Genomic DNA, 16,235 nt, shown 5'->3' on the forward strand with positions numbered 1-16,235 from the left:
TCATTGAATGAGGTGCCACTTTATAACAACTCATTGAATGAGGTGCCACTTTATAACAACTCATTGAATGAGGTGCCATTTTATAACAACTCATTGAATGAGGTGCCATTTTATAGGACTCATCTCTGGCCATTGTAATTCACATATTTCATGGGAACATATATGAATATAAATAATTAGACAATATATGTACATATATAATTAGAATAAATATAGAACACATCTGTTCTACTCTACATGTACTAGTACATCAGTGCTACTGACTACATGGGAATCGTTTACAATAACCCTTGGTTGACAGTGAATGTATCATAAAGAATATTATGTTTATAATGGCTATTAATATGTGCACTTCACTCTAGTCAGTAATATCACTGTGAGGTCATCACTAGGACACAGTACTTGGATAATGCTATGATGCACAGGGAACTGAGTATAAGCACTAAGGGATGATGACAACAGGCAGGGACTAGAGTTCCCCAGGGAAGAGCCCACCAAATGGCTATCAATCCCAAGTGGTCAGCCCTGAAACATCCACACAAGTGACAGGATACAAACTCAGTAGGGCGCATTTATATACTTAGTAATACAAATGTATAAATGTTACATACATATGTGTATGTAACAACTACTAGTGAAAAAAATGGGTTGTGAATTTGAAAGGAAGCAAGGAGGGTATACAAGAGGATTTGGGGAGTAAAGGGAAAGGAGAATGATGTAATTAAAAGCTCAAAAAATAAAAGAAACAAAAATATTTTAAAAAACAACTGAGAATCTATAATTTTACTCTTTAATATTAAAAACAAACAAACAAACACTTCCTCAGAAATGTCTGAAATTCTGATTCAAATGTTTTCCTTGGATTTTTTTTCCTCGTGACTACAAATATTCCTGAGCTGGTATATTTAAAAAGTTCTAAATATCTTATTTCACTGAGTTAGTTCATTAAAAGTATTTCTGTGAATCTAGATTAAAGAGATGATATGAGATGGTAATAATCTGAGAATTCTGAGATGCAGAAGGGAGAAAGAGCACTGACATCAAGCCTGGGCCTGACAGTGAGATATGTGCATCACTCAGAAAGCCTTGCTCCCTTCCCTAAGGAGCCAAACGCAACGTGAGACTGTCCTCCACCATGCTCCTTCCTGGAAAACATAGCAAGAAGGTATGCACTTTACATGTCTGCGTTTGTCTGTAATTCCTAAAAGATGTGCTCTCTTCTTTGTCAACAAAATGCTCTAGAAAATACTGTCACCTATAAAACTCCAATTATGACAGTTAGGCCATTGTCAAAAAGATTTAAAAACAAATTATCATTAGAACCTAAGTAAATGTGACTCCAAGAGTAGAGTTTGTGATTATAATTGGTAGGCCTCTGCCTATCCAGGAAGCAAACAGGAAGGTGAGCCAGTAAGAGTGAAGGGTAACAACACCGTGACACAGCAGAGCCCACCAAGCTTTTATTCTATGCTTTTCCTAACATTAAATCATATTGCTATTTTCATTTTCTTTTAGTACTTCTTTTGTTTTTTTTTAGAAAATGAGTTTCTCTTTATTTTCTTTTTTTTTTAATTAGGTATTTTCTTCATTTACATTTCCAGTGCTATCCCAAAAGTCCTCCATACCCTCCCCGCCACACTCCCTTACCCACCCACCACTCCCACTTCTTGGCCCTGGCGCTCCCCTATACTGAGGCATACAAAGTTTGCACAACCAAGGGGCCTCTCTTCCCAATGATGGCTGACTAGGCCATCTTTTGATACATATGCAGCTAGAGACAAGAGCTCCGAGGTACTGGTTAGTGCATATTGTTGTTCCACCTATAGGGTTGCAGATCCCTTTAGCTCCTTGGGTACTTTCTCTAGCTCCTCCATTGGGGGCCCTGTGATCCATCCAATAGCTGACTGTGAGCATCCACTTCTGTGTTTGCTAGGCCACGGCATAGCCTCACAAGAGGCAGCTATCTTTTAGTACTTCTAATTGCCCAAAAAGGCATGGTTCTATTACTTTAAGAGAAGTTTTTTGATAAAATACCCTCTAAATAATATGCAAAGTGTGTGTGTGTGTGTGTGTGTGTGTGTGTGTATACATATAGATAGATAGATAGATAGATAGATAGATAGATAGATAGATAGATATAGTATATATGTGTGTGTTTGTGTATTTAGACATTTATAGCAAATACAGCAAATTTAGACTCAGTACATCTGTGGAAAGTTTCATTTAAAAATCACAGGCAAGAGCCAGATATGGTGGCACAAGCCTATAAACTCAAAATTTGTAAGACTGAGGCAGGAGCATTATCATGAGTTCAAGTTCTAGTCTGAGCTACACGATATCAAGTCAGCCACACCTACATAGCAAGGCCATATGCTAGCTTTCTTCCAAAATAAATAAATATTTTAAAATCACACACAATAAAAAGGTCTAATTGATTCTGGCATTTCTCCCTTAATTTAGAGCTTCTTTGAATTAAAAGCTAGCTGAATTTAAATTGGCAGGCATTAACTATTTGTGGAAAGTTATTAGCTAAATTCAAGATGACAGGAAACACAATTATAGAAAGTAATATATTCTCAGTCCTGCTAGAAGTGTCAATGCTTATATGGTTATTCATGATATTCTCAGACCCTAGCAATAATAACAATCAAATTCTGAGATCACAAATTAGTATGTAGTTTGTTTGCTTTAAATTTTGAATTTGTTTCAATGACAATATCGAAAGGAAATTCTTGTTTCTCTCTTAAAAACAAAAAACCAAAAAACTAAACCTCAGCTGTGACACCATTAGATCCACAGTGGCCATGACAACAACAAACAGCTGTTCTGGGCTGCTCTCTACAAACCGAACCTCCACTGTACATCCACTCCCTCCACTACTTTCTCAGTCCCTACACCACACTCGCCAGTTATTACATGTAAGACTTTTGGTTTATATTTGTTTAAGAAGGGTATTAAACACAATTCTGTTTCCCTATTAGTTTATATTTTTAAGATTTTTATGTTCCTGCACTTTTATAAGTTCGACTGAACCTAAACACATAGAGTAAAGTAACTGTCTCAAAGACTCACAGTTAAGAGCCAGTGGGATGGCTCAGGGGGTGGCCGAGCCCAGCAGCCTGAGAACCCGCACCAGAGGAAAGACCCAACTCCCACAAACTGTCCTCTGACCTCTCTATGGATGCCATGACACACACATGTGTGCACACACAGACACACATGCATACATGCACACACACCAAGGTAAGTGAATAAAATGTAACTTAAAATATTTCTAAAGAATTACAGTAAAAGATTAGTTTCTGACAGAATCACACTGTGAAAGGGGTATATTCTATAGTCCCCACCAAAATCCTTCATACACAGAAACAGTTGACATTAAATCACCCACTTAAGTTTAATATATGTAATACAGAAAAATAAAGTACAAATCTTGACTAAATGTTTTAGAAGTTTTTTAGTAACTAGATTTAAGCCATAAAGAAAGATTCTAAATGCACTGTTAATTGAAAACTGACAACAGAATTGTCACACAAACCCCTCCCCTTTATCTATGAGGAAGCAATTTTAAAATCATTCCTCCTTTACCTCCTTTCACTGATTTTCTGCTAACATAGACTACCTCACTTATCACTTATATATTCCTTCTGTCACACAGTCACGAGGAGAATAATTAAACTACTCGAAGCCTTAGTCTCTCCATGCATTAGCTTTATCAGCTGTCCCAACAAGTTCTCAAGTTCCACGGCATGGAATTCTGAACACTGAGACAGATGAGCTGCACTACAGACATTAAGACACACAGAGCTCTGTAGAAACACATTTTACCATAAGTATTCCTTTTATGGTAATCCCAAACTTTGCTGTGAATAATTACATTACTTACAAAAACACTATAATCCACATAATTAAATTTATATATATACTTACAGTAAGATTTCCAAACAGGAGGTCTATATTCATCTGTATCTGAAAGAATAAATTATCAAATTAGTATTACTGAATAGTTATATTTAAATAAGATGCTTCACTCACTAAATCACTCAGTACATAAACCGTGCTCTATCCTAGTGCTAGGCTCTAAAAATGCATTCAAAGATTTTTTTTTTTAGCCTTGATCCTTATTTTCTTAAAAATACTTTTAAAAAGATATTCCAAAAAGTTATGGTATCTATTCAGTTACACAGCATAAAAAAAAAAAATCACAGTAAATTTTTACTTTCCATAATCATTTCTTATAGCTATCAAATAATAGTCAGTAAAGCTCCTGTTGATTTAGGCGTAATGCTCATTTCACCAAAAAAATTCCTCAAATCATTGGAATTTTTCCTCTCTAGTCCAATTTACTACATAATGTTAACCTTCACAGATATTCCTTTGTTTTTCCCCATTGCTTTTTCGGAATTCATGTACAACTAGTTAATTACCAACAAGAAGAGAGGAGAGTACAATGAACAGATCCCAGTCCTCAAATGTCCCGGACAATCAAAACCAGGAAATGAGAAATGCTCCCATGGAAGAGAATGTCCCCAGGGGCCAACAAAGAACAGGATGTGAACATCTGCTCTTCAAGTCCATTTCCTTCACTCCCTAGAGTTTAAGGAGGCAGTGAAGGAGATGGAAATCAGGCATATGAAGGGAATGGGATAAAGTAACAAGAGATAGGCAAACGGCCAACTGTGCTCTAAAACCTCACAGACCAGGGACAGTTAAGGAGTCGTTTGCCAGCCAAAGCCTCTGCAAGCCTGGAGAGCCACAGAGTATCTCTAGCGTGGGAAGATGTGGCCATTTGCCGCACCTGGCTCTGCTAGTATCTAAGAAGAACCCATTAGGAAATCTTGTCCCCAACGAAGCAAGAAAAATCCTGGAAAGTTTATTGAGGTTAAACCTGGCGCTGAAGTAAAATGATCATAGATTCAAAACATTCAGTCCTCAATTCTCAACCTTTAAAATGTAACATCACACTCGGTTTATGTGATACTATAAATCACACAACACTGTGTCAAAGGGACACAGCAAAACTACCAACACTGGACTTAGGGCATAAAATGGAAAACACTTGAATCATTAGAAACTGCTTAGTGATCTAGAGAAGTATTAAAATACGCTTGCTAAAAGAAGAATGCATGAATAAACAAATAATGAGGTCACAGAGCAAATAGCAGTTGACTGTCCTTCTTTGCTAGAATACCAGTGGATAAAATCTCCACAACATTGAATTGAGAAGAAATACTGAGCCACAGCTCTAAGGAGAAGCACAGAGATCAGGTTCTGGGTGTTTGGACACAATATTTTCATTAAGCACAGCTCTGCGTTGTATGTTTCTCTTAGGAAGTCCTTAATAGAACTGTTGACTGGCTAACCCTGAATCCAGTCCTCAACATGTGTGCTCTAAGTCGCGTATCTGACACATGCACTTTCACTCTGAGCCATCTCACAGCCTTCTCACATACAGGACCACCACGTAGCACTGTAGCACCATGATAGGAGACACAGGCATTTTAGCCAGAAACATCACTAACAGAAATGCCACAAAACAGACCACAAAAGAATGCTTTATAAAGAAAGGGAAAGCTGAAAGTGGAGGCAAGGACTGTGTAGCCACAGCTGGGCAGAGGCAGGTCAACAAGGCTCAAATGTTCACTGCTCTAATAACACTCACAAACGACCTAGAAAATGTTACGGAATTGTTTCAGGGTTATAAGTAAATGTTAGTAAGGAGGAAAATTTATAAATAATATCCTGTGAATTATGAAGACTGACTATAAGTAATAAGCAATTACTTAGGAAACCATCCAGTATAGGTGAACTTGAAAACTTAATAGGGTTGGAGAGACAACTGAGTGGTTAAAGGCACTAATTGCTCTTCTAGAGGTCCTGAGTTCAATTTTTCACAAGTTCCTGAGGAATGATGGCTTTCTTCTAACCACTAGAAATCTTCCTATAGTCCAGGCTGAGATCATTTCTGACATTGGGGATTTAGGGAACTGGAGTTTCCTTTGAACCTGACAATATGAACATATGCTGGGGGGAGTAACTATATTAACTTTGCTTGAATGAGACAAAATCATAATTCATTTGCATTTTTCAATACTAAGAAAATCCTACTTCTATCTATTCATTAACAATACATAAGCATTGCTATTTTGTCATTCAGTCTTTAGGAATATGATGTGTAGTCACATCAGAGTATAAATTCACTATCTTGATGCTCATAGTACATGTCTTAGGGTTGCTATTACTGTGATGAAACACCACGGCCAAAAGCAACTTCGAGAAGAAAGGGTTTATTTTATTTGGCTTACATATTTTGAATCACAGTCCATTTAGGGAAACCAAGACAGGAGCTCAAACTGGGAAGGAATCAGAAGAAGGAGCTGATGCAGAAGCTATGCAGTAGTGTCACCTAGTAGCTTGCTCCTAGTTGCTTGCTCAGCTACTTTCCTATAGAAACCAGACCCACCAGCCCAGGGTGGCACCACCATATTGGCTGGGCCTTCTCACATCAATCACTAATTAAAAATGTAATCTGCCTACTTGTCTACAGCCTGATCTTATGGAGGCATTTTCTCAACTGAGGTTCCCTCCTTTCAGATGACACTAGCCCATGTCAAGTTGATCAACACTAGCCACCACAGTCAACAGCTCAGCCTCCTTGTTGTATTCTGAACTCTGAACCATAAAAGTGATCTGCTATGTGCAAGATGCCACATGGGACAGAAAAGAGAGCGGGCACAAAACCAGACTAAGTCCCTTATGTGGCTGCCTCAAAAAGGGAACTCAATAGCCTCGATATGGAGATAGGAAGGCATGCAGCATGCAAATAAAGGGCTGCATTTCTGACCATCACAGCATAGTTTCCAGTTCTACCAGCCACAGGACTGACATAACACCAACCAGTTCTATACTTCACAAACGACTTCTTGCCAAATTACTGAGGAGGTACCCCCCACTTCCCATCCTGGCTACAAGTAAGCAAAGTCCTCTAAAGTTCACAGTGCTTACGAGAACTTACTTAACCTCTGTCCCAGTGCCCTAGGAGAGTTGGATCCTTCTAACCTTTTTTATAGAATTATTCCAACATCACTGAGAAATATGGCTTTTCCCTTTAGCTCCCAGGAAATAATCTGGGTTTGCCCTGGGATGCCCAGAGAATAGCAATGAAATTGAGGATGCAGCTTTTGGATGGTGCCAGTTGACCAACCAAAACGTGACGTATATGTAGCAAAGTCCCATGAAAGTTTCCGAGTAACTAGATAGGAAGAGCTTCTCTTCTGGCTGGAAGCACTCCCTATAAACTGTCATACAAAAATGAAGGAAGAATATGTCCTCACTCAGGACAGGAGACAGCAGAAGCTCCACGTCAGTATTTGTTCTGCCCCTGCTTCAAGTATTTTCTCTGTCTGAGCTGAGCCAATTTGTATCCTTTCCATGGAGCAAATCATGATGGCACCTGTGCAAGTTAATTCAGTGGATGCTGGTGGGTCGTTCGAATTAAGGGACCATGAAAGCCAGCCATCTGGGAGCACTATGCTTACACTGTCCATAGCTTCTCATCCTTATCTCTTCACAACCCCCATCTTCTTCAGTGACCCTCCTCTCAGCTGCCTTAGCTCCCTACAGTTTCTGCTCTCTGGAATTCTTCAGTCAAGCTCCTGCTGCAACAGCTGCTGTTACAGCTGTCAGCACTGCTGCAATCATCCCCCTCCCCTCCTTTTGCTGTTAGCACCTAAGCCTGCCTTACCAACAAGGATCACAAGCAAGCAAGAAAAGACCACTCGGGACTTCTTTCATTGGCCCCCTGTTTGAGTACCAATAAGCAGGTCTGGAGGTTTGATTGAAGCTGATTCAAAATGTAATCTCAATAGAGATAGAAGGCCTAGTGGGATGTAAATGGAGGATGTATTTATGCTAGTCACAATAAGCTTCCACTTCCACCGCCTTTCATACCAACCAGGCACAAGTCCTAAACTATATCAGTCACTGCCTTCTTGCTAAGGGGGAGTCCACCGCTTTCCATCCTGACTGAGCTCACAATGTTTACCAGTGCCTCAGGAAGAATTGAACCCCTGTAACCTGTTATACAACCTCTTCATTTACAGAATTATTGCTAAAGTCAGGGACAGCATTTTTGGGGGACCCTAAACTCTTATAGGAAGAAAAAGATAACACCTCAATCAATTTCTGGCTGGGCAGTGGTAGTGCACACCTTTGATCCCTGCACTTGCAGAAGGATCTCGTGAGTACCAGGCCAGCATGGTCTACAGAGCAAGGTCCAGGACAGCCAAGATTACACAGAAAGACCCTGTCTCAAAAAAAATTGATTTCTGAAATTAAAAATTAAAAAGTATGTCACAAGTTTGGAGCTGTGTCAAAAGGATGAACCATCTAGAGCCTGCCATATCCAAGGTTCCATCCCATAATCAGCTTCCAAACGCTGACACCATGTCATATACTAGCAAGATTTTGCTGAAAGGACCCAGATATAGCTGTCTCTTGTGAGACTATGCCAGGGCCTAGCAAACACAGAAGTAGATGCTCATAGTCAGCTATTGGATGGATCACAGGGCCCCCAATGGAGGAGCTAGAGAAAGTACCCAAGGAGCTAAAGGGACCTGCAACCCTATAGATGGAACAACATAATGAACTAACCAGTACCCTGGAGCTCTTGACTCTAGCTGCATATGTATCAAAAGATGACCTAGTCGGCCATCACTGGAAAGAGAGGCCCATTGGACTTGCAAACTTTATATGCCCCAGTACAGGGGAACGCCAGGGCCAAAAAATGGGAATGGGTGGGTAGGGGAGTGGGAGGGAGGGTATGGGGGACTTTTGGGATAGCATTGGAAATGTAAATGAGGAAAATACCTAATAAAAAGTATTAAAAAAAAAAGTATGTGTCACACAAAGGCCCTGTATCAAGTCCCAGGAATAAGAGGCATACACGCATGAAGAAAATTGATCTTTAAGAAGGATTAATTTATGTGATTATATTTTAACTTAAAAAATAAATTTAATTAATAATAAAACATTTTAAGTTACAAAGAAATATTAAGTGAAAATGGTAATTGAGAGCTCCAGCAAAGACTTCCATGCTTATTAGATGGGACAGACCTGACACAGCCTAAGGCGGATGCTACCAGTATCTCTGGCCTCAGCCTGCCTCCACATTACATTGTTATGTAATTCCACCATCGTTGCTGTGACCCTGGTCATGGTTTGACAGCAACCTATCCTATCAGAGTCATACAGTAGCTATCAACCAACAGGGCAAAGTTAGACTTCAATTCTGGCAAATAATAGCAAACAAACAAACAAGGGCAAGATAGTGTATAGGCTCAGTACCGCCAGGCCTGATACCCTGCATAACCAAAAGCAAAGGAAGCCCTTCTGAACAGGCACTTGCCCAGCACCCATGAAGCTCTGGATTCCATCCCTAGGTCTGGAGGTGGAAGAAGTGGGGTCACAGACAGACCAAGAATGACTGAACTTGACAAAAACGCCCAACAGTCAGAAATTAAGCTAAATAACTACAATTGGGAAATAGCTTTACTACGTAAGACTCCATCTTTTTGTTAGTCTGTTTTCTAAAATAGTTTAAGCCTTATAAACTAGTGCTTGTCAATCTTACTGGCTTCAGAATCTGGATTCTAAAAAGTTATTAGTATCTGTTGATTTAAGTTGAGTATCCATTATCCAAAATGCTTGGGATATTCAGTGCTTCAGATTTCAGATCCTGTCACACACGGAACACTGACACACACAGAGTAAGATGTCTTGGGGATGAGACAAGTCTAAACACAAATGTCACGATGTTTCATATGTACCTTACACACAAACTAAAGGTAATTTTATATGTTTACAGCATCTGCTTTGACTACAGCCTGTCACAAGAGATCAGGTATGCAAATTTTCATGTCTGGCATCTAGTCAGTACTCAAAAACGGTTGGATTCTGGATATCAGCCTTTTGAGTTAGGGGACTCCAACTATGAGTAATGGTAATCATATAAAAAAATTGAAACAAAAATTCTGGTAGTATTTTTCAGTTCATTTAAAAATAATAAATGCAGACTCAGCAAGTAAAGCAATAGTCAAGCAAGCCTGACAACGCCGTGAGTTTGACCCCTGGAGCTCACAGTGGAAGGAGAGAACACAATCCTAAATGTTGTCTTCTAGTTAGAGGTGGTGGCACATACCTTTAATCCCAGCGCTTGGGGGCAGAGGCAGAGGCAGGTGGATTTCTGAGTTCAAAGCCACCCTGGTCTACAGAGCAAATTCTAGGACAGTCAGCACTACACAGAGAATCCCTGTCTCAAAGGTTAGGGGAAGTTGTCCTCTGCCTGCCACCATGTGCTATGCTAAGATGTGCCCATCATTATACATGATAATGATAGATAACAAGATTATTACATATTTTTATGAAAACATTATTTTCCAAAAAGAACTGATCATTCTTGGAGAATGATTTGCTGCTGTTGGAGAATGGAAGTGGAGAGTCCTTGTCTTCAGTGATGTGGCCACTGGTGAGTCCCCATGGTCCAGTGGACACAGTCATACCCATACTCATGCGTAAGGCCCTGAATTCAGTGAGTCACCACACAAAAACAAAAGCTGGGAAACGTGGGAGGAAGTCTTGCAGGGAGAGGAGGAGGGATAAGGAGAGTGAATGGTGGAAAAATACATGGAATCAGTGCACTACATACAAGAAAGAAATTGTCAAAGTCTAACTTAAAGAGGAAAAAAATCTAAGAAGAAAACAAATTGGCTTCACACTTAGCAAATCATTTTAGTGTTGATCCTGGTTATCAGACATCTAGGCATCCTATCTATACCAATGGTTACACTGCAGCACGTCATGCAGCTGCTAGAAGATTCAACTATATGAGTAAGGATAGATGTCTTACAATTACATGCAAAATAGTTTTAACTCTGAGGATTCTGGGCCTCTGGGTTGCACTCTGAAAATGATGATTCTAAATCACCATTTCTTTAATGTATTGAGAGTACAGGATAAAGTGAGGTAAGAGATCTTCCACCTGATAAGACACATATAAATAAACTAATGGGAAAAGAGAGGATTGGAAACCCTGTGTTTCTTTAGCACAGAGCAGTAGCTAATTGAAATAGAGTTATCAAGAACCAAGAAGCAGTAGATTCTGATCTCCATGGGTGTCTTAAAAGCTCTGGCATCTTTCTAATTGCATCAGAATATCTGCCCAGACAAAGAGCACAAGTGCATGAGACTCCCGTCATTAGAGCACAACTGGGAACGAGAACCAGACAACATATGACTCGTGAACAGCTTTAAACACAGCCCAGGCATGGTGCAGGTGACAAGCACGAGGGAAATCAGAGACAGTCTACAGAACAGAAGAAACATTTATAAACTATAGCCTGGCAAAGAAGTAACATGCAGAAGCTAACCATGATGGCTCATGTCTACGATGGGCAGCTAAGGCAAGAGGATTATGATGTCAGGGCTAGCCTAGACCATATGGTTGGATTCTGTATCCCAAAACAAGGCAAACTGACATATTTAGAATATGTAAGGAGCTCCAAGAACTCATCAGCATAAATCCACATGACTCAATTCTGAAAATAAGTGATAATCCTAAATAGGTATTTCTCAGAAGACATCTAAATGGCCACTATAAAACACTTGACATCATTAACCATGAGGGGATAAAATAAATTATTTTAAAATTTTAAACAAAACTGCACAGATTTAACTATTTGTATAATCAGGAAAACATGGAAACTGATCAGGCAAACCAGCCTTTAACAAAGCCCACAGGGGACTTGGCAAAGGCTCCCACTGTGAGGTTCGGAAGAGCACTCAGCTCTGTGATGCACTCACACATAGTAAAGTGCTGCCTCTCTTTGCAATCTTCTACTTCCTGTTATATGACTGTATATGTCAAGCTTTTGTTACAGAAAAAAAACAAAGATTCTTAAATTTCCCTTGATTTTGACTAGCTCCTAGAACTGTGAGCTAAAAAAATTCAGATGGATTTTTTAAAACCTAGAGGTAAACATTTTTATAGGACTTAGTGTTACATGTTTTTGCTTCATGGAATCTCCCACGTTGTCTTTTTCTGTACATTCAAATACTTTAGGATACCCATTTCCCCTTAAATAGTAAAATATTTCAAGATATTACCTGTGTCTATAGGCAGAAATTCTAAAAATCCACAGTAAAACAGCTTGGATAATTCTTTTGATATTTTGTATTAGTAACTTAATTAGGGCATCTTAGGAGATATTTTTCAAAAGTGTTCATTTAGTGGTTGGCAGGACTCAATCTATTTATAAATACCCTAATGTCCTGATTATTTGAGATTGAAACAGTATATGACTGAATCTTTATATTTTTTCCAGTTAGACTCTGTTTGTATTTAGCATATTGTAATTAATATATCTTTTAACAACACTGATAGATGTTGTTATAAGATGGCTGAATTTGGAAGAAAATTTGTTTCAACTATCTAATTCTTTTATCAAATCTAGCTCTGTATAACATTACATGCTCTTTTATTCTTTGGTTTAAGAGGCTGAACTTGCTAAACTTTGCATTTGAAAGGCTAAGTGGTCCCCTCCGGAACAGATTGGAATGGAATGCCGTATTTACACTGGTCCTTTTAAAAGGTTCAAGTCAAACAACTTTTAATCCATAGAATGGATATTCTTTAAAAGACAACATTCAATTTTAAATAAAGTTTACACTAATGATTCATGAACACTTTAAACATATTTATTCAGGTTGCCTCTGACTTTAAAATAATTAATTGTGACTTCTGTAATAATATTTACAGCTGGAGATGTAGCTCTGATGGTAGAATCTGGTGTGCACAGGGCCTGGGTTCCACCCCAGCACCATATAATCCATAACGCAGCACTCAGAAGGCATATCCAGAGGGTCAAAAGTCCAAGGCCTGTCTCAGATACACAGATAACTCAAGACTGGCCTGGGATACAGAAGACCCAATCCAATTTTAAAGTAAGTCTAGCCAAGAAAAACATTTACTGACAAAAAAACAAACAAACAAACAAACAAAAAAAACCAAAAAAGCAAACAAATGAACAAACAAAAAAAGGCATTTCTTCCATGAACTGTTTTAATCTAAAATGACAAGGCACTGATGATGAGCCCCGCCCACTGTCACTTTGTTCTATATAGTATCAGGGTGATGGTGAGCCCCGCCCACTGTCACTCCTTTGTTCTATACAGTATCTGGCAAAAATAATGACACGACCACAAAACTCTGTTGTAATAAAGTGAGCATTTTGAGCAAGAACATTTGGACAATAAATATCAAATGAGTTACTGTCAGTGCTTGAGAGAGTCACAGGAAAATAAACCTTTACAAGCAGTTTCCTGGAAATCAGTTCACAGTAAATAAAAGGGTTTCAATAGTATATACAATTTAAAACTAGCAAGAAAGCATTTAAATTTGAGCTTTGCTAAAATTCTAGATGCTGAACATCTTAGCTGTATATTTTTCCTAGAAACTGATTCAAATTGTGGAAAAAAGACATTTCAACTAAAATAATTAAAATTCAGCCTGCAAAGTCATGGCCAAATCCGGTCAGTTAATTCATCTCAGAAGTAGTCAAACCAATTAAGCCAACAATTGACAAGTAGCATTTCATAAATCCCACTAAAAATCTTCTAAACAAAGTAGGTTATGGTGGCACACACCTTTGATCCCAGCACTCAGGAGGCAGAGACAGGTGGATCTCTGTGAGTTGGAGGCCAGCCTGGTCTACAGAGAGAGTGAGTTCCAGAATATCCAAGGCTCCACAGAGAAACCCTGTCTCAAAAAAACAAAACAAAACAAACAAACAAAAAATAAAACAAATAAAAACTTTTTGTTTATTTAAAGATTTATTCATTAATTGATTTTTATGTATATGAGTACACTATAGCTGTCTTCAAATGCACCAGAAGAGGGCATCAAATCCCATTACAGATGGTTGTGAGCCACCATGTGGTCGCTGGGAATTGAACTCAGGACTTTCGGAAGAGCAGTCAGTGCTTTTAACCGCTGAGCCATCTCTCTAGCCCCCAAAACTTCTAAACAACAAAAGAAGCAATCAACTGTGTAGAGAGGAAACCCACACACAGGAGAGAATCTCTGCTACCTATACATCTAACAGAAGATGGAAACCCAGAACATACAAGGAAATTCAAAACCAAGGAAACAAACTAAGCAGATGATCTGTCCACTTATCTGGGACTTGAACAGAGAGTTCTCAAAAGAAGTAAAACAAACAAACAACAACAACAAAAACTAAGAAATGCCTCAAAAATGTTCACTGTTTCTAGACATTATGGAAATGTAAATTAAATAACTTTAAGATTCATCTTACCCAGTCAGAATGGCAAAGATCAACAAAACAAGGAGCAACAAATGCTGGAGGAGATGAGGGTAAAAGGGAAGCTTCATTCACTGTTGGAAGCATTGCAACTGCAACAGCCACATAGAAATCAGCATGGAGGGGCTGGTGAGATGGCTCAGCAGGTAAGAGCACCCGACTGCTCTTCCGAAGGTCCAGAGTTCAAATCCCAGCAACCACATGGTAGCTCACAACCATCCGTAACAAGATCTGACTCCCTCTTCTGGAGTGTCTGAAGACAGCTACAGTGTACTTACATATAATAAATAATAAATCTTAAAAAAAAAAAAAGAAAGAAATCAGCCTGGAGAATTCTCAAGAAGCTAAAAAATAATTCTGCCACATGACTCAGCTATACCACTCCTTGGCATATGCCCAAAGGAGTAGGCATCTACTCCATGTGTTCAGCCATGTTCCCAATAGCTTAGAAGTGGAAACAACCTAACTGTCCTTCAACTGAATGGATAGTGGAGTGTGGTACAAAGGGCTGGAAAGTTGACTCAGTAGTTAGCCAGGTGGTGATGGGGTCCCAGCACTTAGGAGGAAGGGGCAGGTGGATCTCGAAGTTCAAGACCAGCCTGGTCTACAGAGCAAGTTCCAGGACAACCAGGGCTCCACAGAGAAACCCTGTCTGGGCATGAAGGGGGTGGGGTGGGTGGAGGAAGCATTGGCTGTTTCCCCAAAGAACTATGGTTTAACTCCCAGGATCCACATGGCAGCTCACAACTATCTGTAACTTCAGTCCCAGGGAATCCAACATCCTCCTTTCTGTCTTCTGCTGGCAGGAGGCATACTTATGGTACACATACATATATGTAGAAGTACTCACAAACATAATTTTTAAAAATGAAAGAGTGGTACATACGTGGAAATACTAATCAGCTGTTAAAAAAATGAATTTTTCAGGTAAAAGGAAGGGGTCCAGAAAAAAAAATCATACTGAATGAAGTAGTCCACACCTGAAAAATGAACTGCGTATTCTCTCACATCTGAGATTCCTAGCTTCAAATCTTCAGAAGTAAGCCCATATCCTAGAGTAATGACAGAAACCCAGAAAGAAAGAAGTGACCATTGCTGGAGGAGGTGGTTGGAGAGCAACAGCAACAAGAGCAGGGTACAAGTGATCTTGTGGGGTAAGAAAATAGGAGGCTCTAACTAGGGAGGGAAAGATAAATATGGAAGAGAGGAATGAGGATAAAATAACCGTGAAGAGGCCTGAAAAACTCATAAGGGCACATATTATTAACTATTTACCTAAAAAAGACACATGTTTATGTATAAATAAGTATACATACATAATTTTAATGAACTTTTCTCATCAATGCTTCCTCCAAAAGCCAAAGAACACCTAATAAAATTCCAACAGCACTCATGAGAAACCCTCTTTTGATTGTCAATCAGGGTTGTTCAAAAGACTCCCAAAACTTATAGGTCATTGCTATTGCCCTTGGCTGCCTCCCAGGGGTGGAGGGTACCATCCATATTTCTGAAGACACCATACACTTTCAGATTCAGGACCCAGATACAGGCCTCTTAGATGGAGCTGACTTGAAAGCCTCCTCCTGTGGAAGAGCTTTATGGTACCAGAAGGCCCCATGAAAACATCCAAGGGAGGGAGGAAACCAACAGTCCTACTCAGCAATGACACCTATGAACTCCAACAAAGACCTGCATGGTGTGATAACCCTACATGTGCAGTAATGGCATGCAAACCCAATTTCTATTTGGACTTAAGACTCACTAAACAAGAGAGAAGTCACACTTGGTACTGGAAACCTAGCCAACTATCTAGAGTCATGGATCTTGGAGGAGAACCTACAACCATCACTTCACTAT

At 39.3% G+C, this 16,235-nt stretch overlaps 1 protein-coding gene across 14 annotated transcripts in view; it reads right to left on the reverse strand.

The window, feature by feature from the left end:
* Chn1 (chimerin 1) overlaps positions 1-16,235 on the reverse strand; it is a 164,708-nt gene that overhangs the window by 106,813 nt on the left and 41,660 nt on the right. For 12 of the 14 annotated variants that reach the window (XR_003949984.1, NM_001166603.1, NM_001113246.2 and 9 more), the window contains one exon: positions 3,931-3,969. Coding sequence is in view for 5 of the 14 variants with exons in the window: in NM_001166603.1 (NP_001160075.1) it covers positions 3,931-3,969 (39 nt within the window). In the remaining 9 variants the exon portion in view is untranslated. Of the gene's footprint in view, positions 1-3,930; positions 3,970-4,427; positions 4,483-16,235 lie in introns of those variants that run through there. The other 2 variants (XM_030246543.1, XM_030246532.1) reach the window with 2 other exon arrangements.

This window comes from Mus musculus, chromosome 2 (genome assembly GCF_000001635.26).
Source record: "Mus musculus strain C57BL/6J chromosome 2, GRCm38.p6 C57BL/6J".
In the NCBI taxonomy this organism is placed as follows: domain Eukaryota; kingdom Metazoa; phylum Chordata; class Mammalia; order Rodentia; family Muridae; genus Mus; species Mus musculus.